The following is a 26,699-nucleotide window of genomic DNA, read 5'->3' as shown; positions in this document are numbered from 1 at the left end:
TAAATACATTTTTTATTTATTTTATTTCATGCTTATGTGAGATATGTCATTAGAATGTCTATTTTTGGATAACAATGTTGGCCGGTTGCAGTTATCTGTTCTCTGTCAGGGTTCAGTTACTTGGGCCGCAGAGAGTGGAGAGGTCAAGCTTGTCTTCATATGTAAACATATCTTTTAAACCATTTCAAGAGATGATTGAGGGGGAACCAATTATCTCTTGGCTCCACAATGTCTGTGTGCCAGTCACTGTGTCTCTGTGATCTTGTCCAGGAGGGGTGTATTTGATATATGCCTGTTGATCAGGTTTTGTTTTATGGTCCTGAGAGCGAGATAAGAACATAGTTTAGGAGACAAAGCTAAACGATAATTTATAGCCAATGCTGTCTGGCTATGTGTGTCGTTGCTATAAAGGATCTCAGTTGCAATGTGTAAGGACTCTCAGAGAAATAATTTATAGACACTGAATTGATCTGAGAGTCACAGGGTTGTGAAGGAGCTCATATAATTAAAGATAGACTTTATGATAACTCTGACTTGTGTGTGGTTTGCTCTCATGATTTGGTAAATACAGGAAATTTCCACTACAGACATTGAAGCTCAAGACATTTCACAGAGATCTTGTCAAACTTTCGGCCTAAGTGCTTGACAGCTTGGAAGTCCAATTGAAATGCATTCTAGTGAATGCAGAAACAAACAAAAAACAAAATGCGTAGCCTTAATTTCTTAGAAAGCTTTAGTTAGTGAGATATCAATTGGTGTCTTTAATAAGTCTCACCAAAATTAGTCTACAAAACAACAAGTCATACATTTCAATCACCAAGTGTCTTGGAGATGGTGCATCACCCCCATGGCTGGGCTGCATAGCGGTGGGGGGACACAGGGGACATGAAGAACCTGTTATCCATGAGCCTCTACCCCACACCTCCACAATGTTTCCCACAGTAAAGGTGAGAAGAGGTCCATCACCTACTTTGCCATGGAAAGAATGTGAGCGCTATGACACAAGTAAAAAAAAAAAAAGAAATTGACACTATCACCACTTTCATATCTCCTGTTCAATGAAAACTTCACATACAGTACAAATCTAAAGCGATTGTATGTCAAATATATCCTTATATCTATTTCCTCAAAAATAAATAGAATAATTTTCATCTAAGATTGTGTTTCAATAGAACTGTGGGCTTTGTCCCCCTCTAAGTCACCCCTTTGCCAAAATTATTATTGTAATAGAGAACAACTAAATTGTAAGTAGTGCTGAGCAATTACTGTAAAAAGAATCACGGTTTTTGATTTCGATCATGTTTTTTTTAAACATTAAATGCACTATGTATTATGTGGGTTGAATGCTGTAACAGAATAAAGTCTCATGATGGTAGTGACTGCCAATTACTGATTATCACCTAATAACCATCATTTATTTACATGACTTAGCTTTAATAAAATGTTTAAGTTGTTGTGTATATTACATTTGATGACTTTATTCATTTCTTCCAAGTAATCATCGCTCTAGAGCTGCCTATACTGTCTGACAAAATCACAATTTTAGTAGTTCTTCAAAGTAAATAAGGCTTACTTTTATAATTGCTGAGTACCAACTAAGAATCACTTAAATCATGTATTAGGACATACCTCACAAAGAAACTGCACTATCCCTTAGGATCACACATTCTGTCCCTTCTCTCTCCATGTCTGCCCCACACTAACCTAACGTAGCAGGCGTAAAAGAAACACAGACAGGACAAGTAGGCGTACAATGGATTATGGGCATTGCAGTTAATTACCATATTTTCTGAGCTAAACTATGTAGAATATTGGCCTGTTGCAAACTACATTTCTCTACTTAATCGCAGTTTGGGCTTGATGTGATCTCTACAGAAACTGCACAATGCACGCATTGAGCTCACAGAAAAAAACTGAAAGAAATCGAATTAAAATAATTTCACCAACTTGAGTCAATTAATTTAAAACCCCCAAAATAACTGACATTTCAGTTAAATCGCTCAGCACTAGTTGTAGGTACTCAACAATAGTAACCCTTTTCTTTTAAACATCAGGACTAGTAACCGAAAGGTTGCAAGTTCATATCCCCAAGCTGACAAGGTACAAATCTGTCGTTCTGCCCCTGAACAGGCAGTTAACCCACTGTTCCTAGGCCGTCATTGAAAATAAGAATTTGTTCTTAACTGACTTGCCTAGTTAAATAAAGGTCAAATAAAATAAAAATGCAAGTCAGAGAGAAAGATAAGGCATTTTACCTTGCTTGTAGATGCCTTATAAGTAGTCTTCAGTTTTTGTGAAAGTTGACTTGTGCTATGACTTGCTGTGAGTAAAGAGAGAGCACATTATGAGAACAGAATAAGAGGTCAGAAGTCTCTAATCAAAATATTGTGGCTCCCTATCTAATTTTCTTTATTTGGCATTAAGGCCCATCACAGCAGTATTAACATGTGTTGAACAGAAATAATGCTAAACTTTCTAACGTCAAAGGAAATTCTACTGTCTATAAACCTTTTGTTTTAAGTGCCCCCTTTGTCAAATCTCCCCCATCAATGGTTTGTCCTTCAGCTGTCAAACGATCGTTCAGTGTTTCAATCTCTCTACGCACTGCAAATGAATAGAAATGGGATTATCAAACAATCAATCAACACATTTTCACATATGGTTAGTGGTGTACACAGAGTGACATCCATTCCAATGATGACCACACATAAAAAGCTATAGCAATGTTATGCACCAATTCGTGTGCTATACTTACACTCAATGTTTTCAATGTAGAGGTTTTCAAACTCCCTCTCAATCTGGCCAAACAGGTCCAGAAGATTGCTTCTCAAAGACAATGGCAATTTGGAATCCTGCAGATGCATAAATGGGGGAGAAATTGATAATATTAATATTTTTGGTAAAATAAGAAAGAAATAACAGAATAATTCACCCTTTGGTTTATAATGAGAGCAAGACTTCAAATTCAAAATGTGTGGGCCCCAGTGCTATAACAGCAAAATATTTAGCATAATATTCCTGCAAGACGACACTGAAAAGGTTATCATTTAATAGTGCTAAGGGGACTGTAACCCCTATTATCTATATAATATATATATATTTTTTTTAAATATATTATATATATATAAATATATATTTTTTTAAATATATATTTTTATATATAATATATATATTTAAAATATATTTTTTAAATATATATATATATATATATTATATATATATATATACATATATTTTTTAAATATATATATTATATATATATAAATATATATATATTTTTTAAATATATATATTATATATATATAATATATATATTTAAAATATATATATATATTATATATATAATATATATATATTATATATATAATATATATATATATAATATATATATATATAATATATATATATATATATATATATATATATATATTTAAAAAATGTATATATAATTTTTATTTAAAAAAAAAATTATCAAATGTATATATAATTTTTATTTTAAAAAATTAAATATATATAATATATATATAATATATATTATATATATACTATATATAAATATATATATAATATATATATAAATATAAATATATATATATTATATATATATATATATTTAATATATTATATATATGCACACATATAGACAAGCTTTTAAATGGATAGTAATTGGCTCAATAATTGGAAGTATACGGGAACAGCTAGCATGTCATTGCGCTAATAGCAATGGAGAGATTTGCAATACTGAAAACAGATTTTCTGGATAGGAGCACAGAACATGTTGAATCAAGCTTGCTGTAGATTTAAAGGGATACTTCAAAGGGATACTATTTTTCCGCAGAGTCAGATGAACTTGCGGACACCATTTTTATGTCTCCGTGTCCAGTATGAAAAAAGTTAGAGGTAGTTTTGCGAACCATTGCTAACTAGCATTAGCATAGATACCCGTAGACTGTCATTACACTAGCGCAAACTGCACGCAGACATAAAAATGATATATTGGAGTTCATCGGACTCCGAGGAAGTAGTTAAAGAGCCTTATTGCCAAAATCCCTTTAATAGAACTGAACGTTTTGGCAAGGGGAAAGGAACTGCATAGTATGTGAATGAACCTAGGGAGAGAGAACACTACATTACACCTAAACTATTTAGTATGCTATTGAGAAGGTAATCTACATTATTTTTTTACCCCTTTTTCTCCCCAATTTCGTGGTATCCAATTGGTAGTTACGGTCTTGTCTCATCGCTGCAACTCCCGTACGGACTCAGGAGAGGTGAAGGTCGAGAGCCGTGCGTCCTCCGAAACACAACCCTGCCAAGCCGCACTGCTTCTTGACACAATGCCCACTTAACCCGGAAGCCAGCCGCACCAATGTGTCGAAAGAAACACTGTACACCTGGCGACCATGTTAGAGTGCACCGCGCACGGCCCGCCACAGGAGTTGCTAGTGCGCGATGGGACAAGGCCATCCCTGCCGGCCAAACACTCCCCTAAACCGGACGACGCTGGGCCAATTGTGCGCCACCCCATGGGTCTCCCGGTCACGGCCGGCTGCGACAGAGCCTGGACTTGAACCCAGAATCTCTAGTGGCACAGCCTTAGACTACTGCGCCACTCGAGAGGCTGGTACTCTACATTCTGGCACAGCTGCAGTGTTTCTGAACACCTAACTTACCTCAGGTTTCAAATGGTGACGCAGATTATCAGCAGAGTTAGACTAATCAAAGTAGCCAGAGTAAAAACAAAAGTTGGATTAAGTGGTTTGCCCCATGTCCCGAATAATTTAAGAGAAAGGTGAATTATTCCTCTGAAGTAACGCTACATGCTACCACAATAATATGCAGAAAAAAGCTGAAAACATACACTACTATGAAAAAGGCATACTGAAAAAGGCAAGTGGCATTTTACAGTTGATCCCCATAGTTATCTGGGCATCAATTATCGTCTGGGCATGCCTTTAATGATCAGACATAGAATTTATCTTAATCTGTTTGTTCAGTGTTGGAGTGTAGAAAGTCTGAAGAAAATTAAGTAATAAAGCCCAAGGGAGTGTGGTATATGGCCAATATACCACGTCTAAGGGCTGTTCTTAAGCGCAAAGCGGAGTGCCTGGATACAGCCCTTAGCCGTGGTATATTGGCCATATACCACAAACCCACGAGGTGCCAACGAAATTAGAGCAGCAAAAATGTATGTTTTGTCATACCCGTGGTATATACCACAGCTGTTAGCCAATCAGCATTCAGAGCTCGAACCAGCCGGTTTATAATAGCTAACATAGAACTAAGATAATTGAATAAACAATTCCACAAAAATACCTACATTAACTTACTACTTGGATTACAACTGTTAACTAAATCAATGTTAGGCTAATTTATTTATTTATTTATTTTATGATTAGGGAAAGTATATTTTGGCTGTTGTATCTCATGTAGTCTGATGTATCATTCAACTGAATATGTTCTGTTCTTATAACTGCATCCATACACTTTATATCATATAATTGACTTAACTAAGTGATGTTGAAATAGATTAGCTTGAGTCCACTTGCATCACTTGGGACAGAAGAGCACACATTGATTCTGATGGTTAAACAGCACAACAGCATTTCATGCTCTCTAAACTGATGGATCACAGTGTAAAGGGATTAGGCCTATTTTAGACTAGTGAACCTATTGGTTCAAACGACAGGGCCATTAGTGCACCCAAGATAAGAACACAACTACCACAGACATGTGGATTGCCTCATTCTATTCTATACAATTTTGAAATCTGACAAGGATATCCTGGTTTGTGTTCAGATAGGAAAATCTCTCGTCATGTTGACAACATTCAGACGGATAAAAGCAAATGAAAACTCTACTAATCTGTGTATTGTTCTCATGCTCCCCCCCAGGCCAGTCCTCACCTGTCCCTCCAACATCTCCCTCTGTAAACCTGTGCGCTCCTGCTCTGTGCTGTTGGTCCGGCGGATGGACAGGCTGTGGGACTTGCGCTTCTGCTTGGCCTGGCGAGAAGCTGCACTGCTTCCACTTTCGACAGGCATCCCTACTCATAGACTCCCAACCTTCCTATGTGAAACTGTAAAGGAGGAAACAGAGTACATGGTTAAAATGATTAGCTATATTCGTTCGGAGCTATTCCAGAGGTCTTTACACAAGGCCCTATCCATACTAAGAGTGTCTTCCTTAGTCAGTATGGCCAAAGATTGTGGTATATACTGTTGCCTTTGGAGGTGTTCAGGTACACATACCCCACATGCAAACAGTATTTCTCATATTCTCATTCATATCTTTACAGCTCCCAGGGGCATCTCTTTGGCGATGTCATTTACAAAATAGCCTCAAATACCCTACTCAACAAATTGGATGCAGTCTATCACAGTGCAATCTGTTTTGTCACCAAAGCCCCATATACTACCCACCATTGCGACCTGTACGCTCTCGTTGGCTGGCCCTCGCTTCATACTCGTCGCCAAACCCACTGGCTCCATGTCATCTACAAGACCCTGCTAGGTAAAGTCCCCCCTTAGCTCGCTGGTCACCATAGCATCCCCCACCTGTAGCACACGCTCCAGCAGGTATATCTCTCTAGTCACCCCCAAAACCAATTCTTTCTTTGGCCGCCTTTCATTCCAGTTCTCTGCTGCCAATGACTGGAACGAACTACAAAAATCTCTGAAACTGGAAACACTTATCTCCCTCACTAGCTTTAAGCACCAACTGTCAGAGCATCTTACAGATTACTGCACCTGTACATAGCCCACCTATAATTTAGCCCAAACAACTAAATAGAGTGTTGGGCCAGTAACCAGCAGGTAGCCTAGTGGTTAGAGTGTTGGGCCAGTAACCAGCAGGTAGCCTAGTGGTTAGTGTTGGGCCAGTAACCAGCAGGTAGCCTAGTGGTTAGTGTTGGGCCAGTAACCAGCAGGTAGCCTAGTGGTTAGTCTTCACTAGCCAGCTAGCTAACGTCCACTGATTAGCTGCACTGGAGAAACTATTACACTCAACTGAACGACTTGATTAGTTTAGTGTTAGCTAGCTACATAGCTGTCTTTGCTGTCTTCGTATCATCGTATCATCGTATCCAAGATAATTGTGTTGTTTAGGTTTAGAGTGTGTAGTCTTAGAGTGATTATCTTAATTTACCGAGGTTAGCTAGCCAGCTATTTGTCGTCCTTAACGTAGGTGACTCTGCTAGCTAGCCAACAGCTAGCCAACGCTAGCCAACGTCTTCTGTATAGAACTCAACTACCCGGTCGCATTCACAGGTTGTATCACATTTTCACTTCATTTCATTACAGTACAACGGTTTGATTTGTTTGATCGTAGCTAGCTACTTAGCTAGCTACATAGCCGTCTTTGTATCAAAGATAATTGTGTAGTCTAGAGCGATTTTCTAGGTTCGCTAGCCATCTATTGTCGTTCTTTTAACGCAACGTAACGTAACGTAAACAACACTGCTAGCTAGCCTGCTAGCCCCCGAATAGCAACACTGCAGAAACTATTACACTCAACGGAACGACTTGATTAGTGTAGTGTCAACAACGCACCCACTGCCAGCTGGCCTACTTCAGCAGTACTGTATCATTTTAATCATTTTAGTCAATAAGATTCTTGCTACGTAGCTTAACTTTCTGAACATTCGAGACGTGTAGTCCACTTGTCATTCCAATCTCCTTTGCATTAGCGTAGCCTCTTCTGTAGCCTGTCAACTATGTGTCTGTTTATCCCTGTTCTCTCCTCTCTGCACAGACCATACAAACGCTCCTCACCGCGTGGCCGCGGCCACCCTACTCTGGTGGTCCCAGCGCGCACGACCCACGTGGAGTTCCAGGTCTCCGGTAGCCTCTGGAACTGCCAATCTGCGGTCAACAAGGCAGAGTTCATCTCAGCCTATGCCTCCCTCCAGTCCCTCGACTTCTTGGCACTGACGGAAACATGGATCACCACAGACAACACTGCTACTCCTACTGCTCTCTCTTCGTCCGCCCACGTGTTCTCGCACACCCCGAGAGCGTCTGGTCAGCGGGGTGGTGGCACCGGGATCCTCATCTCTCCCAAGTGGTTATTCTCTCTTTCTCCCCTTACCCATCTGTCTATCGCCTCCTTTGAATTCCATGCTGTCACAGTTACTAGCCCTTTCAAGCTTAACATCCTTATCATTTATCGCCCTCCAGGTTCCCTCGGAGAGTTCATCAATGAGCTTGATGCCTTGATAAGCTCCTTTCCTGAGGACGGCTCACCTCTCACAGTTCTGGGCGACTTTAACCTCCCCACGTCTACCTTTGACTCTTTCCTCTCTGCCTCCTTCTTTCCACTCCTCTCCTCTTTTGACCTCACCCTCTCACCTTCCCCCTACTCACAAGGCAGGCAATACGCTCGACCTCATCTTTACTAGATGCTGTTCTTCCACTAACCTCATTGCAACTCCCCTCCAAGTCTCCGACCACTGCCTTGTATCCTTTTCCCTCTCGCTCTCATCCAACACCTCCCACACTGCCCCTACTCGGATGGTATCGCGCCGTCCCAACCTTCGCTCTCTCTCCCCCCGCTACTCTCTCCTCTTCCATCCTATCATCTCTTCCCTCCGCTCAAACCTTCTCCCACCTATCTCCTGATTCTGCCTCCTCAACCCTCCTCTCCTCCCTCTCTGCATCCCTTGACTCTCTATGTCCCCTATCCTCCAGGCCGGCTCGGTCCTCCCCTCCCGCTCCGTGGCTCGATGACTCATTGCGAGCTCACAGAACAGGGCTCCGGGCAGCCGAGCGGAAATGGAGGAAAACTCGCCTCCCTGCGGACCTGGCATCCTTTCACTCCCTCCTCTCTACATTTTCCTCCTCTGTCTCTGCTGCTAAAGCCACTTTCTACCACGCTAAATTCCAAGCATCTGCCTCTAACCCTAGGAAGCTCTTTGCCACCTTCTCCTCCCTCCTGAATCCTCCCCCCCCCCTCCTCCCTCTCTGCAGATGACTTCGTCAACCATTTTGAAAAGAAGGTCGACGACATCCGATCCTCGTTTGCTAAGTCAAACGACACCGCTGGTTCTGCTCACACTGCCCTACCCTGTGCTCTGACCTCTTTCTCCCCTCTCTCTCCAGATGAAATCTCGCGTCTTGTGACGGCCGGCCGCCCAACAACCTGCCCGCTTGACCCTATCCCGTCCTCTCTTCTCCAGACCATTTCCGGAGACCTTCTCCCTTACCTCACCTCGCTCATCAACTCATCCCTGACCGTTGGCTACGTCCCTTCCGTCTTCAAGAGAGCGAGAGTTGCACCCCTTCTGAAAAAACCTACACTCGATCCCTCCGATGTCAACAATTACAGACCAGTATCCCTTCTTTCTTTTCTCTCCAAAACTCTTGAACGTGCCGTCCTTGGCCAGCTCTCCCGCTATCTCTCTCTGAATGACCTTCTTGATCCAAATCAGTCAGGTTTCAAGACTAGTCATTCAACTGAGACTGCTCTCCTCTGTATCACGGAGGCGCTCCGCACTGCTAAAGCTAACTCTCTCTCCTCTGCTCTCATCCTTCTAGATCTATCGGCTGCCTTCGATACTGTGAACCATCAGATCCTCCTCTCCACCCTCTCCGAGTTGGGCATCTCCGGCGCGGCCCACGCTTGGATTGCGTCCTACCTGACAGGTCGCTCCTACCAGGTGGCGTGGCGAGAATCTGTCTCCTCACCACGCGCTCTCACCACTGGTGTCCCCCAGGGCTCTGTTCTTGGCCCTCTCCTATTCTCGCTATACACCAAGTCACTTGGCTCTGTCATAACCTCACATGGTCTCTCTTATCATTGCTATGCAGACGACACACAATTAATCTTCTCCTTTCCCCCTTCTGATGACCAGGTGGCGAATCGCATCTCTGCATGTCTGGCAGACATATCAGTGTGGATGACGGATCACCACCTCAAGCTGAACCTCGGCAAGACGGAGCTGCTCTTCCTCCCGGGGAAGGACTGCCCGTTCCATGATCTCGCCATCACGGTTGACAACTCCATTGTGTCCTCCTCCCAGAGCGCCAAGAACCTTGGCGTGATCCTGGACAACACCCTGTCGTTCTCAACTAACATCAAGGCGGTGGCCCGTTCCTGTAGGTTCATGCTCTACAACATCCGCAGAGTACGACCCTGCCTCACACAGGAAGCGGCGCAGGTCCTAATCCAGGCACTTGTCATCTCCCGTCTGGATTACTGCAACTCGCTGTTGGCTGGGCTCCCTGCCTGTGCCATTAAACCCCTTCAACTCATCCAGAACGCCGCAGCCCGTCTGGTGTTCAACCTTCCCAAGTTCTCTCACGTCACCCCGCTCCTCCGTTCTCTCCACTGGCTTCCAGTTGAAGCTCGCATCCGCTACAAGACCATGGTGCTTGCCTACGGAGCTGTGAGGGGAACGGCACCTCAGTACCTCCAGGCTCTGATCAGGCCCTACACCCAAACAAGGGCACTGCGTTCATCCACCTCTGGCCTGCTCGCCTCCCTACCACTGAGGAAGTACAGCTCCCGCTCAGCCCAGTCAAAACTGTTCGCTGCCCTGGCCCCCCAATGGTGGAACAAACTCCCTCACGACGCCAGGACAGCGGAGTCAATCACCACCTTCCGGAGACACCTGAAACCCCACCTCTTTAAGGAATACCTAGGATAGGTTAAGTAATCCCTCTCACCCCACCCCCCTAAGTTTTAGATGCACTATTGTTAGTGACTGTCCCACTGGATGTCATAAGGTGAATGCACCAATTTGTAAGTCGCTCTGGATAAGAGCGTCTGCTAAATGACTTAAATGTAATGTAAATGTAAATACAGTTGGGAAACTGTATTTAATTTATTTATTTATTTTGCTCCTTTGCACCCCATTATTTTTATTTCTACTTTGCACATTCTTCTATTGCAAAACTACCATTCCAGTGTTTTACTTGCTATATTGTATTTACTTTGCCACCATGGCCTTTTTTGCCTTTACCCCCCTTATCTCACCTCATTTGCTCACATCGTATATAGACTTGTTTATACTGTATTATTGATGGAATGTTTGTTTTACTCTATGTGTAACTCTGTGTCGTTGTATCTGTCGAACTGCTTTGCTTTATCTTGGCCAGGTCGCAATTGTAAATGAGAACTTGTTCTCAACTTGCCTACCTGGTTAAATAAAGGTGAAATATATATATATATATTTTTTTATCTCATTGATTTAAAGAGGACATCTTGAGGAGCATGTCTGACAGGTACTGGAGTCATCATAAAATAAATGGAATAGATAAAACGTAAGATTAACTTAATATCATGACTGATAATAACTATGTGATGTCCACATGTCAATCTTGGAATCATGTTGCCCTTGAAGGGGTGTGTGAAGGACTGATGTTAGGCAAAAAAACGTTCAACGAATGTGACACAATACATACTAACAAACGTTACTGCAAGTTAACAATTACTGTTGGAGATTAACCTAAAACCAATCCCTGTCAAGCCACCCTGCCTGATTCCCTAGTAAGAACGTAGTTAGTTAACCAGACTAGCTAGTTGTCAAACTACCTAGCTAGCTAGTTATGACGGGAAATAACTCATGCTACCCATCTGACAAATGTTCATTGATATTACTGAGGTGACAGAACGAAGACTGTCTACTATCTAGCTATTTTGAACAAAATGTACACCGAAAATGACAACAAAAAATAGCTAAGGTGCGACCTACTACGACGCTAACTAGTTAACTAAATTGACGTACCGAGCTAGTTAGTGAGCTAGCGAACTCGCTAGCAGAGAACCGTGCACATACAATAAAATAAAACATACATTTATACTTACAATACTAGAAATCCAGATATTTGTTCCAAGTCGCTCCGAAATTTATTCTGCCATAAACCCATTTGCCATTATCTACGAGAAAAAAATATTTACTGAGGTTCTTGTTGACGTCTAGCTTCCCTTCTTTTGACAGTCTATGCAGCTACCCACTGTCAAACAGATAGCAGCTAACTGACTGGCCGTTTCATCCGGGCCACCGAAGGAAGTTACGCCTAGTTCCGGGGTCATTACCCAATTTTTGTTTTCAACACCCCCTTTGGACAAACTCCATAAATCAAGTAGGACCACAATATTTTTCTCATATACACAAGCTATGATTTTCCTAAAATTGTAGATATATCTATTTTTTCATCACACTGGAATTAACAGACAGCATAAGATAGTCAATTATTCACATTTAGTTTTAATAAAGCACCAGTGAGACACATTTTGGATTATACATTTAATCACTTCCCCCACTGCAGTGTACACAGTAGAAGAAACTCACATTTGTTGAGAGGACTTAACTGTTACGGTGTGTGCAGCTTCATCTTCTTTGTTTCTAGCTACACCAAAGCAATACAATTGATACATTCTAGGAGTTAAGGCAATACGTTCCATTTACAGTTTACAATTCAAGTACACTTCACTTGAATGCGCTTTGAGATTATTTATCACAATTGGTAGCCACAGCAATTGGAAGCTTTGACAGTGGATGTTCATGTAAGTAACACAGAAGTCAAACTACCACTAAAATTGCTGGCTGATACCTTGTGGTGAATTGAGGTTTGTGCTCCACTATGCAGCTTTCCAAAACCAGGAATGTCACTTGTGTCACTCATTACCTCAATATGATGAAAGATAATTCAGAAAAGGGCAAACATTTATTTTCAGATTTACTCCAGTGAAAAGTATACAATTCTGACAGAAGGTGGATTACACTGAAAACCGCGTCAACCACATCGATCAATGCCTTTATCTGTGATCATTTGTTCCGGACATTCTCTTGCCAGAGAAAAATAGGTTTTGGCTTGAGGTCAAATACATGTCTGTCTGCCTCTCCCTTCTTCCCCTGGCAGTTCATGTCCTTCTGTTGGCTCTTCATCAACTTCTTGGCCTTCTTCGCTATCTATACAGGAAAAAATACTTTCAGTAAACCCTTAGTAAAACACAGGTTGTGTCCCAAATGTCACTCATATCCCTATATAGAGCAGTACTTTTGACCTGGGCCCATAATAGGGTGCCACTTCAGACACACACAATCATAACATCTCCTAAAACTACATTTCTTTAAGCCAGGGGATTAACACTTTCCCAATATGCATTGTGCATATTTTTAACACAAGCCAATTCACCTGATGACAGTAAAAGATGAAGTAGCCCAGAGCTGCACATTTTGAGTTATGCCAACTTTTAGAATATTGTTCTAATTCTATACATTCAGTTACATATAATTATTTAAATATTCCCCCATGTCATTTTAATGGGGAGCTAATATGGCTGCCATATAATGTTGTAGTGTGACGTAAATGCATTATAATGCTCATTCTAGATATTTAGTTTTATCGTATGTTTTTGTACATTCCCCATGTAATCGTGATGAGGAGCAAACATGGCTGCCATATAATGTTGAAGTGTCAGGTAAATGCATCATAATACATAAACCGGATAAACTCTCTAAATAGCCATCACAAAACTTAGGATCACGAACACCAGATTGCCTCACGTCCCCCACTCTAACAATCTGGCAGCGGGTTCGAGAGGTGGGAGCTATGGATGCCTCACGCTTGCGTTTCTTGGCAACACCAACACTCCGGGATCTACGGGCATTCACCGCATAGTGGCTCTGAATGAGCATGAGCAGAAATGTGTGAATACACTACAGCCCTCAAACTAAACTCCGGACCTCGAAGCCAGTTCCAATGCTTTTTTCATTATTCCGCTCTATTCGGGTACTTATTTAGACCCCTGCCATACAGCATAACAGCTGTAGCATGTTAAAATATATTCTTTTACATACACAGGGAAAAAATGAAAACAAACTTACATCATCTTTGCCAGTCATGTCCAGACCAAGGTCTCCCATTTCTTTCTCCAGAGTTTCTTTCAACCTGTAAAGGTACAATACTTTTTTTAAAAGACAGGCTATAAAACAAGATTAACTGTAAAAGTTATATTCATATAAACAAGATCTCCATCCACATCACCATCTCGACAGTTCTGGGTAGTCTGGGGCAATGCACATCCTTCTCTTTGGAGCACACAATCTTTAGCTTCCTCTTCTCTCTGATCTGTTTGGCCAGCTGGCGGATCTCCTGCATCTCCTCATCCTCACCAGTCTCATACTCCCCTGCCTTCTCCTTCAGCTCCTCCTCCTTCTCCAGATCCTCCAGTATGGGCATGAGAGAAATGTTCAGGGAGGTGGCAATAATATGAAAAGTTGTGACCCTCCCATTTTTCAGGATTCACATCATATTTCTCCTCTTTATTCATCAGACAATGATGAATGTCAATGTCCAAATACATACTCTGTAGGTCCAGGATATAATCAGCTCCATCTCCCTCTCCTGTAAATCAATGATGGAAAATTGGCAATTAATTAAATAATACCTTATTAAGACAGCTAGATCTTGACAATCAACATTTATTACAACATAACCCACTTGAGTGAGCGGATTACATCCAAGGCTTTCCCAACATAATCCTTCTATAAGTGTTAATAATATATGGACATACTGTTTTGCGTTTGGGTGCATCCACCTCCACTGTTTTCCTGCCAATCCTAGTTCCCTCTGGAATGAATGGTGGTCTCACCTAGTGTTGAGAAAACAGTCTAATGAGCATACTTAAAAGGACATGCCCAATTTCCCCTGTTCACATTCAAATGTATATACCATTAAAAAAAGAAAATAGTACAACATTAGTAAAATCATGCATACATGTTTAACTTTGGTGTGGAAAGACATGCACCTCTACAGAAAGTATAGTATATTGCCTACCTTTTCATCCCTCTTAGCAGGTACTGCTAAATGCAATCTGTTGAGAACATCATGCACCTTCTTGCCCTTCATTTTGCCATGGACACAATCGGCCAGAAGTTTGCCTGAAATTCACAAAAATATTAGTACGAATTATTAAAAACAAAGTCCAGAAAGGACATATGAATGAAAAAAAAACATATTCCCTCGTTATGTCAAGACGAAAACTTATTGATTTCATGATTACTACACAAAAGTTGTTTTGTCGAGATCACAAGATAAACTCTAAATAGGAGTGGACGTATTGATGAACAACAGAACGGCTGAGGTGGCACAGCCCAGAGGATTAACGCATACGCTTTTATTGATTGCTACACCAGTGCATTGCAATCAACGCAGTCACAGAGCTCCTTGATGAAGTGGTTATTGTGTATCTGAACAAATTAATGGGTGATTTGTGGTACTTTTGATTGTCTCGTGATCTCTGTAGTGATTTGTTCTGTAGTGATGAGATAAATAAGCTGATGTACTTTAAAGAAATGTATTATTCATATGTCCTCTCCAGACTTCCATACAAATAGAGAAAAACACAAAACATAACACTTGTTACTAACAAATTGTTAGTAATCAGAAGACTGAACTACACTGCTCACCTCTGTTTTTACAATTATCACGCCCTATCCAGTCAAAGTGCTGGTTTCAACGACAGGGATGCCCTCTACAGTAAGGTCAGCAATGATTTTCTGATGGAACAAAGCACGAAACCTTGATAAGCAAGTCCCATCTTGAAAGAGGATGACAAAGTAAACTGGGGAAAGAAATAAAGCCAAAGTAAAGAGAATATGTTACTAATAAGCATGAACAAAACTACAAACCTGGTCTTCCTCAGTAAGATCACATCTTCTTGACATAACACTTGTTAGCCACAATGAGCAAAGGCTAGAGAAAAAAAATGACAATATTAAATTGTTTAAAACCTTGCAGAGTTTGGTTTTTAACATGCCTTGGCATTTTCAGAGAAATAATGTAGCACGGCGCCTTGAGACAAAGGACACAGAACATTAAGAAAGCAGTCTGTGTCACGCCCTAGGTCAGGGTGTGACATGGAGGATTTATGTGTTTTTTCCCCTGGTCTAGGGGTTTTGTATGTTTATGGGGTGTGTCCTTTCTAGGTGTTTATGTAAGTCTATGGTTGCCTAGATTGGTTCTCAATTAGAGGCAGTTGCTTATTGTTAACTCTGATTGGGAACCATATTTAGGCAGCCATGTATTTTGGGTATTTTGTGGGTGATTGTTTCTGTTTCACTGCACGTTTCGTTTATTGTATTGTATTGTATTGTATTGTATTGTATAAGAGTCTTGGTGGTTCCAAACTTCTTCCATTTAAGAATGATAGAGGCCACTGGGTTCTTGGGGACCTTCAATGCTGCAGAAATGTTTTGGTAACCTTCCGCTGTGCCTCGACACAATCCTGTCGTCTCGGGAGCTCTACGGACAACTCCTTAACCTCACGGCTTGGTTTTTGCTCCGACATGCACTGTCAACTGTGGGAGCTTATAGACAGCTGTGCGCCTTTCCACATGTCCATTCAATTGAATTTACCACAGGCGGACTCCAATCAAGGTGTAGAAACATCTCAAGGATGATCAATGGAAACAGGATGCACCTGAGCATTATGGGGTATTGGGTGTAGATTGCTTAGGATATTTATTTAATCCACTTTAGAAGAATAATATGTAGAATAATAGTGAAGACATCAAAACTACATGGAATAATGTAGTAACCAAGTGTTAAATCAAAATCCATTTGTATTTGATATTCTTCAAAGTAGCTACCCTTTGCCTAGACAGCATTGCACAGTCTTGGCATTCTCTCAACCAGCTTCACCTGGAATGCTTTTAAGAGTCTTGAACGAGTTCCCACATGCTGAGCAGTTGTTGGCTGCTTTTCATTCACTCTGCTTTGCTGGTGACACTGTCGGTGATTTATTTAGAATTCAAGGCACAATTAACCAGTATGGCTACCACAACATTCTGCAGCAAAATGCCATCTCATCTGGTTTGAGCTTAGTGGGAATATCATTTGTTTTTCAACAGCACAATGATCCAACACACCACCAGGCTGTGTAAGGGATATCTGACTAGGAAGGAGAGTGATGGAGTGCTACATCAGATGACCTGGCCTCCACAATCACCTGACCTCAACCCAATTGAGATTGTTTGGGATGAGTTGGACCGCAGAGTGAAGGAAAAGCAGCCAACAAGTGCTCAGCATATAGTTGAAAAAGCATTCCAGGTGAAGCTGGTTGAAAGAATGCCAAAAGTGTGCAAAGCTGTCATCAAGGCAAAGGGTGGCTACTTTGAAGAAAATCAAATATATTTTGGTTTAACACTTCTTTGGTTACTAGATGTTTCCATATGTGTTATTTCATTGTCTTCACTATTATTCTACAATGTAGAAAACAGTAAAAATAAAGAAAAACCCTTGAATGAGTAGGAGTCCAAACTTTTGACTGGTACTGTATGCATGCATATATGCATGTACACACACCTCTTTCCAAAGTATTCCAGCCAGATATAGCTGGTGTGAGGATCATGTAAGTGCAACCTGCCAACAAAGGTATTTGTAATCCATGTGGCTGAACAAGGACTTAGTGGTGAAGGCATAGGGCTGGACTTCAACATCAGCTCTGGTGACCTTGGAAAGACAGTTCAGCTCTGTCAACATCTTTTCTTGCACTACTACAATGTATTGTATATGTAGGGTTGCAAAGGGTCAGAAACTTTCCAGAAATGTTCCATGGGAAGTTAAGCAGAATTCACAGGCTTAGAATTCATCAAAAAGTTAGCTTATAACAGTGAAAATAAAATTGTAGGATACACAAGGCAATTCTAGGTCTTGAGGCATATTTTGGTTAAACTATCCCCAATTCAATGGAATTGCAACCCTCAATGCACAGCTCATTCTACCATCACATGTGCAGTGCACTCTTCTATCGCATGTACAGCTGATTCTCAAGATCTTGCACACTAATGAGATGCTATTGAGCCCACACTACTACACTGTCTGAGCCAAGGACTACATGCTTTCTGGTAAGTTTTGATTACAATACTGGGTGGGGTGAATATGACAATCATGATTTTTTCTTTACTCGTAAATAGTAGTCTACAGCAAAGTGTGTTTAAATAATTTTAAACTTGTTATCAATTTCAGCTAGTTTGTTTTTTCTACCATGTGTGTTTTAGCTTGCTTGAGCGTGCTAACTGAAGAGTGATAATTCACCTGTTTCAATACATGTTTCATTGTAAAACATTTATCTTACAAAGGAGTTGTTTAATCTAACTACTTAACTTTATCTGTACATGGAATTGTATTAGTTTATTTTTTAAACTAATTTATTTCTAATCTTTACAGGAAAATGCCACGGGCACTATCTGATGTGTGGAGACATTTCAAAGTGGTGTACATTTGCAAGTACTGTACCAAATCATATGTCAAGAATGCAACAAAGATACAGAATCATCTGGCCAAGTGCATAAAGTTCCCTCAGCGCTCACAACAAGCAACCTCTGACAAAAGTCCCTCTACTTTTATTCAGGGTGAAAATTATTCATCAGACACGTTATTGATAGCAACAGCTCTTAGTCCTCCTGGAAGCAGAATTTTTTTTGACTCAATGGAGGAATGTAGTCAGAGAAATGCAGAATAATGTCTTGCTTGGGCTGTGTATGCAATGTGTATGCAACTGGTTCACCTCTGATGCTCACAGGTAATGTGCATTGGAAGAGATTTTTGAATGTTCTTTGCCCAGCCCACACCCCAGCATACACCCAACCAAACTGAGTTCACGTGAAGGTTAAGCAAATCATAGAGAAAGCAGACTGTGTTGCAATCATCTCTGATGGGTGGTCGAATGTTCGTGGGCAAGGAATAATTAACTACATCTCCACCAGTATTCTACAAGAGCACAGACAAGGGACAACAGGCACACTGATCTCTACATTGCAGATGAGCTGAAGGCAGTCATCAATGACCTTAGACCACAGAAGGTATGTCCACTGGTGACAGGCAATGCTGCGAACATGAAGGCTGCTTGTTCTAATGTGGAGGAGTCCTACCCTCACATCACACCCATTGGCTGTGCTGCTCGTGCATTGAATCTGCTCCTCAAGGACATCATGGCACTGAAAGCAATGGATATACTCTACAAGAGAGCCAATGAAATGGTTAGGTAAGTGAATGGTCATCAAGTTATAGCAGCAATCTACATCACCAAGCAAAGTGAGAAGAATAAGAGCACCACATTGAAGCTGTCCAGCAACACACGTTGGGGTGGTGTTGTCATCATGTTTGACAGTCTCCTGGGAGAGAAGGAGTCTCTCCATGAAATGGCCATATCACAGTCTGCTAATATGGACAGCCCCATCATGAGGATCCTTCTGGATGATGTATTTTGGGAGAGTGGTAAGCAGCCTGAAACCTAAAGCAGTAGCCATTGTACGCTATTGAGGGAGACAATGCCATCTTGTATGATGTTCAGACTCTGCTTGCAGATGTAAGAGAAGAAATCAGTAGTGCCCTGCCAACTTCACTGTTGCTCCAAGCAGAGGAAACTGCAGTTCTGAAATACATCAAAAAACGTGAAGACTTCTGCCTGATGCCCATATATGCCGCAGCGTACATGTTGGACCTCAATTATGCTGGCAAGAGCATGCTGGTGCAGAAGCCTATGGTGTCATCAACCAGGCCTATGGTGTCATCACTACCGTGTCTCGCCACCTTGTCCTGGATGAGGGCAAGGTTCTTGCCAGTCTGGCGAAGTACACTTCCAAGCAAGAGCTTTGGTATGGAGAGGCGATATGGCAGTCGTGGCAATATGGCAGTCATGCCAATATATCTCATCAGCCACCTGGTGGAACGGACTGTGGATCTGAGGCAATTTCCCTTGTTGACTCCATCCTCCAAATCCCACCAACATCAGCCGCCTCGGAGCGCAACTGGTCCTTGTTTGGGAACACACACCCACCAAAGCACGCAACAGGCTTACCAATACAAAGGTTGCAAAATTGGTGGCCAACTGGGCAAATTTGAGGCTTTTGAGCCTGACAACGAGCTATCCTCAAAAAGGTTGGAAAGTGACAGTGAAGATGAGGCCTCAGAGTCTGATGTTCAAAAGGTGGACATTGAGGAGGTCCAGGGAGAAGACATGGAAACCTGAGAGGAAGACAACTAAAGCTTTAGTTTCTAGACTAGATATATTGGCACGACTGCCATATTGCCACGACACGGTAGATGTATGTTGAAAACTTTTTTGGGAGATGCGATGGATCATTAGGGGTCCATTCAATATTCCCTTTTGTTGTTCAGTGAAATCATCCCATGTGAAGAGTCACCTCATTTAATGAAATTTAAATTCGTAACTACTTTTTTCTATTGGAAGGATTTAATCATTTGCAATTATGTCTACTTATGATAAGGTAAAATGTTTATGTTTCTGTCTCCGTATGATATGTTACAATACCATCTACAATTAAATGGTATTAATATTAATTTGCATATATTTCCATTAATTCCCATATATTCCCACCGAAAGTTTCCATCTCTGAATATTCCCCAAAATGTGCAACCCTAATTGTATGACACATTTTTACCCATGTTCTGCAAATGTAACAAAATGTTCAAATAAACCTAAACCTATTTCCATTTAACAAGGTAAGCTATTGACAACACATTTTATAATTACGATCTGACCAAGATCAGCGTGATCCATCGTGCAGCAAAGCAGACAACAACTTATCGCAATGCCTCTAACAATGGTTGCCCAAATTGTGCTATGAAACCATTGAACACTGTATTATAATCACAAATTACACAGCAAGGTTGTATCAACCATTGAAATGACAAAGAATAACAGCAATAGGGATGTGTACCTTGTTGATTAAACTAGACTTGCCCACATTGGGATATCCACAAAGCAGTAGAGTCCGAGTATTGGGATCAATCGTTTGTAAACAGGAAAGATGCTGGTGCACGAGTAAAACAACCATTAAATGTAAACAAGACACGAGTGAGAACACCAAGTTGAACAGTATACATTATCACTGGAAGCAAATAAATAGTGGAAGAAGTCAGCTTCTTACTTGTCAATCAAATTCTTTGCGATGTTGATCTGTCCCAAAACCAGCTTGTAATGGTTTTTGTCATACAAGACATTCATCAAATCAGCATAGAACAGATAAGTCATAGTGGGCAGAACAAGCAAGTAGGCGTGCAGAGCCAAGCACGAGCTAGCGAGATCCTATTGGCCCATTCGAGCAAATATCTGCATATTTCTGTTAGGGAACGCCTACTCTGTGAAATGCGCGTGTGCAGTAACTCAAATCTACTTTGCGCTCCTTCTGAACAACGCGATTTTTAAAACTTTGGCAAAGGCTAAAGTCGACTAAACCTAGTCCACTCTGTTCATAACACATTCTAGTGTTGGAAACAGAAAACTGTATTGAGATCAAATGTTTCATTGATGAGAAAATATGCATAAATCTAGGTCAAAATCCACCTCGTTCCATCTTCTCCCACTGCCCGCCAGTGGGCTTGGAAACGCTTCATATTTATTCATCCAGTGAAATCACTGGACACTTTAATAAATGGATCACTAGTCACTTTAAACAATGCCACTTTAATAATGTTTACATATCGTACATTACTCATATCACATGTATATACTGTATTTTATACCATCTACTGCACCTTGCCTATGCTGCTCCGCCATCGCTCATCCATATACTTATATGTACATATTCTCATTCACCCCTTTAGATTTGTGTGTATTAGGTAGTTGTTGGGGAATTGTTAGATTACTTGTTAGATTTGTGTGTATTAGGAAATTGTTGGGGAATTGTTAGATTACTTGTAAGATATTACTGCACTGTAGGAACTAGAACCACAAGCATGTCGCTACACTCGCATTAACACCTGCTTACCATGTGTATGTGACCAATAACATTTGATTTGATTTGAAATAAAGGATAAATACATTTAAAAATACAAGTATTGAATAAAGCACTGGCAGTTTTTTTGTTAATTTTTTTTTTTTAACTAGGCAAGTCAGTTAAAGAACAAATTCTTATTTGTTTGCATGTAGACATTATAGCTTAATTATTCATTGCAGACAACAAAGAAAGACTGACCGTCATTCCCTCTGGCTCCCCATTTGAGAATACTGCAGTGTCTTATTGACTTTATGTCATCCACCCACAACTTCAGGGGGTTGAGTCAAGATGGAACCGCTGTTGTTTATGTGTGCTGTATGTCCTACCCTATCTTTGTGCTAAATAATGCATGCCTATAGACCTATTGCCTCCTTCGTCGTTATCTAATTCCTATTCAGAAATGTTCATGAAGCCTGTTGCCTAAGAATCGGCCTACATTGTGCATGAGCACATGTATTGTTATGAAGTTGGGAATGTGTAAAAACATATTACACAAAACATTGGCTGGTCCAGTTTAATGTGATTTATTGAAAGACTCACCCAAACCTATACAAAAACAATTACATCAGTAACAACAACAACCTCATTCAATTGGTCCTGGTATTAATTATGCTATTAATTACCTATTTATTTATTCATGATTTATTTATCAGAAATTTTGCTAGAATAAGTCTCTTGAGATGCACTGTCTTTTTTGCAAGTGTCCAAATACAAAAAAAATGTACATTAACAACTACTAATACAACTAATAAAAACTACTGCCCCAACTTGTTACATCCGTCGTTAGATGAATTAGACCAAGGTGCAGTGTGGTAGGCGAACATCTTCCTTGAATTAAAATGAACACCGAAAAACAACAAAATACAAAATGAACGTAAAGTTCTGCAGGCTACACAGCACCTATACAAATCAAGATCCCACATCCTAAAGGGGGGAAAAAGGGTGCGTAAGTATGATCCCCAATCACAGACAACGATAGACAGCTGCCTCTGATTGGGAACCAAACAAAGAAATAGGAAAACTAGAATGCCCACCCAAATCACACCCCAACCTAACCAAATAGAGAAATAGAAAGGCTCTCTAAGGTCAGGGTGTGACACAACTACTAATACAACTAATAAAAACTACTGCTACAACTACTAAAAACTACTGCTACAACTACAAATACAACAAATAAAGTACCTATAATATACAGTATGCATACATACATATTTGCAAATATCTTCACATGGTTATGTTTCTATTAGTTGAAAACACAGTTTGTTCTTAACATTTGAAAAATGGCTTTCTTAAATTGAATGGGATTTTAATACCCTGATTTCAATAGGTAAATTATTCCAGTCAGTTGGGTCTTTGTATCTGAAAGATCTTACTCCATATCACACCCTGACCATAGAGAGCCCTCTGGGTTCTCTATGGTGTTTTAGGTCAGGGCGTGACTAGGGGGGTTTCTAGCTATTATATTTCTATGTTGGTGTGTGTGTATGGTTCCCAATTGGAGGCAGCTGATAATCGTTACCTCTAATTGGGGATCATACTTAATGTGTCCTTTTTCCCACCTGCGATGTGGGATATTGTTTTGTGTGAGTGCCTATGTAGTGCACGATCGTTATGTCATTGTTGTTTTGGAAGTCTCACTATCATTAAAATGTGAAACTCTACTCACGCTGCGACATGGTCCAATTATTCATACGACGGTCGTGACAGAATATCCCACCAAAGCAGGACCAAGCACCGTGCCCAGGAGGTGAAGGAGAGTTGGACATGGGAAGAGACACTAGGTGGATGAAAGACCCTTCCTTGGTGGGAGTTGCCCGAGGAGTAAGGGAGGACAGAGACAACACCGGGGTCTGTGACCACAAACAGCCCAAGGGCAGCTCCAAGTGTTTTTGGGGGGGCACAAGGGGCTGTCTGCTGAGCTGAGGTGTCGGCTGAGCCCGGTGAAACCTGTGCCGGCTCCATGCACCAGGCCTCCAGTGCGCCTCCCCAGCCCGGTACGTCCTGTGCCGGCTCCCCGCACTCACCCTGAAGAGCGTGTCAACAGTCCGGTGCAACCTGTGCCGGCTCCCCGCACTTGTCCACCAGTGCGGGTGAATAGCCCGGAGCCTCCAGCGACGGTCAATGGCCCGGAGCCTTCCACTGTGCCGATGTCCAGGCATGACGTTCAGCCCGGCTTCATGGCCGCCACCGATGCAAGTTGCCCACCCTAACCCACCCCATCTAGTTTCAGGTTTTGCGGTCGGAGTCCGCACCTTTGGGGGTGGTGTACTGTCACGCCCTGACCATAGAGAGCCCTCGGGGTTCTCTATGGTGTTTTAGGTCAGGGCGTGACAAGGGGGGTTTCTAGGTATTATATTTCTATGTTGGTGTGTGTGTGTATGGTTCCCAATTGGAGGCAGCTGATGATCGTTACCTCTAATTGGGGATCATACTTAGTGTGTCCTTTTTCCCACCTGCGATGTGGGATATTGTTTTGTGAGTGCCTATGTGCACTACGTATTTCACGATCCTTATGTCTTTGTTGTTTTTGGAAGTCTCACTATCATTCAAATGTGGAACTCTACTCACGTTGCGCCTTAGTTCAATTATTCATACGACGGTCGTGACACTCCAACCTCATGATATACCCTTGGAATATGTAATTGGTACTGATGTCGAAAGGAGTTGTGTGAATCTTGTAAAGTTTAAGTCGATACATAAAAAATTGGTACCAATGCAGTTGTCTTCTGTTTGAGAGTAACAGCCATTTAGTGATTTCTACATTGTGCAAAGATTGTTATAAATTACATCTAATTCGCAAAGTAAGGTCTTGGTTGTGTTTTGATAGATGGTGTTTCCATAGTCTAGGAGAGGAAGCAGCAGTTGAGTTACTAAGGTCTTTCTAACGGATACAGCAACACAATTATTAGATCTGTATAGTAACCCAAGCTTATTGGTAATTGTTTTTTCTAGTATAATAAACTGTATTTGTCACATGCGCCGAATACAACTTTTGAAGTAAGAAATAATAGTAAAAAAATAATGAAAGAGCAGCAGTAAATAACAATAGCGGGGATACATACAGGGGGTACTGGTACAGAGTCCATGTGCAGGGTCACCGGTGTTGAGGTAATATGTACATGTAGGTAGAGTTATTAGTGACTATGCATAGATAATAACAGAGTAGCAGCAGCGTAGAAGGGGGAGAGGGCAATTGCAATAGTCTGGGTAGCCACTTGATTAACTGTTCAGGAGTCTTATGGCTTGCGGGTAGAAGCTGTTTAGAAGCCTTTTGGACCTCGACCTGGCGTTCCCGTACTTGGCACTCCCGTACCGCTTGCCGTGAGGTAGCAGAGAACAGTCTATGACTAGGGTGCCAGGTGTCTTTGACAATTTTTAGGGCCTTCCTCTGATACTGCCTGGTATAGAGGTCCTGGATGGCAGGAAGCTTGGCCCTGGTGATGTACTAGGCTGTTCGCACCACCCTCTGTAGTGCCTTGCAGTCGGAGGCTGAGCAGTTGCCATACCAGGCAGTGATGAAACCTGTCAGCATGCTCTTGACGGTGCAGCTGTAAAACCTTTTGAGGATCTGAGGACCCATGTGTTGGAGGAAATTATAGTTGAAATTATTAATTATGTATACATTTAGATTAGAACCATTTATTTTAATACTATTATGTTATGGTATGAAATGTATGGGTTCTTGGTTAAACTAGGACTGAAAATGTAGGTAAAACGAATTAATTGTCTGTACCTTGCGGGTTTAAGGGAGAGAGATGGCATATCTTTTCAGACAGATAAGAATGTTCTTTGATGTTCCATTAGTGGAGGAGAACATGTATTTTTAGACAGATTGGAATGTTTGTTTTATGAGGGGAGTAGAAGACAATTTCCAGACCTGAAGACACTGCACTATTGTGTGGATCGGAGAGAGTGTGAGAAACTGATGATGTCATTTTATGTTCTCTCTTTAAAATGTAATGTTCTTTGTATTTGGAGTCAGTACTCTCTTGAATTAAACGCTGTTACCTGACTTTTAAGACTGGGGTTCTGTCCATTCTTATAAAAATATGGGTTTTACAATCCCATAGAATGTATTGACAGAGTAATTCATTCTGATTGGGAAATAATACAGAGGAATTTAGAATTCCACTAACAACATGCCAAATATTTTTTGCCTCCTAAGGGGGAATAGGTTTTGTCGTGCCCTCTTCACGACTCTCTTGGTGTGCTTGCACCATGTTAGTTTGTTGGTGATGTGGACGCCAAGGAACTTGAAGCTCTCAATCTGATCCACTACAGCCCCGTCGATGAGAATGGGGGCATGCCTTGTCCTCCTTTTCCTGTAGTCCACAATCATCTCATTTGTCTTGATCACGTTGAGGGTGAGGTTGTGATCCTTGCACCACACGGTCAGGTCTCTGTCTCATCGTTGTCGGTGATCAGGCCTACCACTGTTGTGTCATCAGCAAACTTAATGATGGTTTTGGATTCGTGCCTGGCCGTGCAGTCATGACTGAACAGGGAGTACAAGAGGACACTGAGCACACACCCCTGAGGGGCCCCCGTGTTGAGGATCAACATGGCAGATGTGTTGTTATCTACCCTTACCTACTGGGGGCTGCCGTCATGAATTTCCAGGATCCAGTTGCATAGTGGGGGGGGGTTCAGTCCCAGGGTCCTTAGCTTAGTGATGAGCTTTGAAGGCACTCTGGTGTTGAACGCTGAGCTGTAATCAATGAATATCATTCTCACATAGGTGTTCCTTTTGTCCAGGTGTGAAAGGGCAGTGTGGAGTGCAATAGAGATTGCATCATCTGTGGATCTGTTTGGTGCGGTATGCAAATTGGAGTGGGTCTAGGGTTTCTGTGATAATGGTGTTGAGCCATAACCAGCCTTTCAAAGCATTTCATGGCTACAGACATGAGTGCTATGGGTTGGTAGTCATTTTGGTAGGTTACCTTAGTGT

General features: G+C 41.5%; 2 protein-coding genes across 11 annotated transcripts in view; both read right to left on the bottom strand.

Annotated features, from left to right (window-relative positions):
• The window catches only part of LOC124041910 (WD repeat-containing protein 37), a 28,382-nt gene extending 16,397 nt beyond the window's left edge, over positions 1–11,985 (bottom strand). For 2 of the 3 annotated variants that reach the window (XM_046360071.1, XM_046360072.1), the window contains exons 1-5: positions 11,806–11,985; positions 5,907–6,079; positions 2,756–2,852; positions 2,509–2,604; positions 2,256–2,320 (exon numbers count right to left, since the gene is read on the bottom strand). In XM_046360071.1, coding sequence (XP_046216027.1) covers positions 2,256–2,320; positions 2,509–2,604; positions 2,756–2,852; positions 5,907–6,044 — 396 coding nt within the window. In that variant the 5' untranslated portion in view covers positions 6,045–6,079; positions 11,806–11,985. The remainder of the gene's footprint in view (positions 1–2,255; positions 2,321–2,508; positions 2,605–2,755; positions 2,853–5,906; positions 6,080–11,805) is intronic. The other variant, XM_046360070.1, reaches the window with a different exon arrangement.
• A 664-nt stretch (positions 11,986–12,649) lies between these two features.
• LOC124041908 (GTP-binding protein 4-like) overlaps positions 12,650–26,699 on the bottom strand; it is a 34,027-nt gene continuing 19,977 nt past the window's right edge. Inside the window, exons 1-9 of one of the 8 annotated variants that reach the window (XR_006840002.1) lie at positions 20,903–20,962; positions 20,693–20,785; positions 15,638–15,701; positions 15,416–15,505; positions 14,784–14,887; positions 14,521–14,598; positions 14,313–14,351; positions 13,832–14,171; positions 12,650–12,913 (exon numbers count right to left, since the gene is read on the bottom strand). Coding sequence is in view for 7 of the 8 variants with exons in the window: in XM_046360062.1 (XP_046216018.1) it covers positions 13,833–13,895; positions 13,992–14,171; positions 14,313–14,351; positions 14,521–14,598; positions 14,784–14,887 (464 nt within the window). In the remaining variant the exon portion in view is untranslated. Of the gene's footprint in view, positions 12,914–13,831; positions 14,172–14,312; positions 14,352–14,520; positions 14,599–14,783; positions 14,888–15,415; positions 15,571–15,637; positions 15,702–20,692; positions 20,786–20,902; positions 21,024–26,699 lie in introns of those variants that run through there. The other 7 variants (XM_046360063.1, XM_046360064.1, XM_046360065.1 and 4 more) reach the window with 7 other exon arrangements.

Source organism: Oncorhynchus gorbuscha, linkage group LG08, assembly GCF_021184085.1.
Source record: "Oncorhynchus gorbuscha isolate QuinsamMale2020 ecotype Even-year linkage group LG08, OgorEven_v1.0, whole genome shotgun sequence".
NCBI lineage: Eukaryota > Metazoa > Chordata > Actinopteri > Salmoniformes > Salmonidae > Oncorhynchus > Oncorhynchus gorbuscha.
The sequence above is the reverse complement of the archived record's forward strand: the minus strand, read 5'-3'. Positions and strand labels throughout refer to the sequence as shown.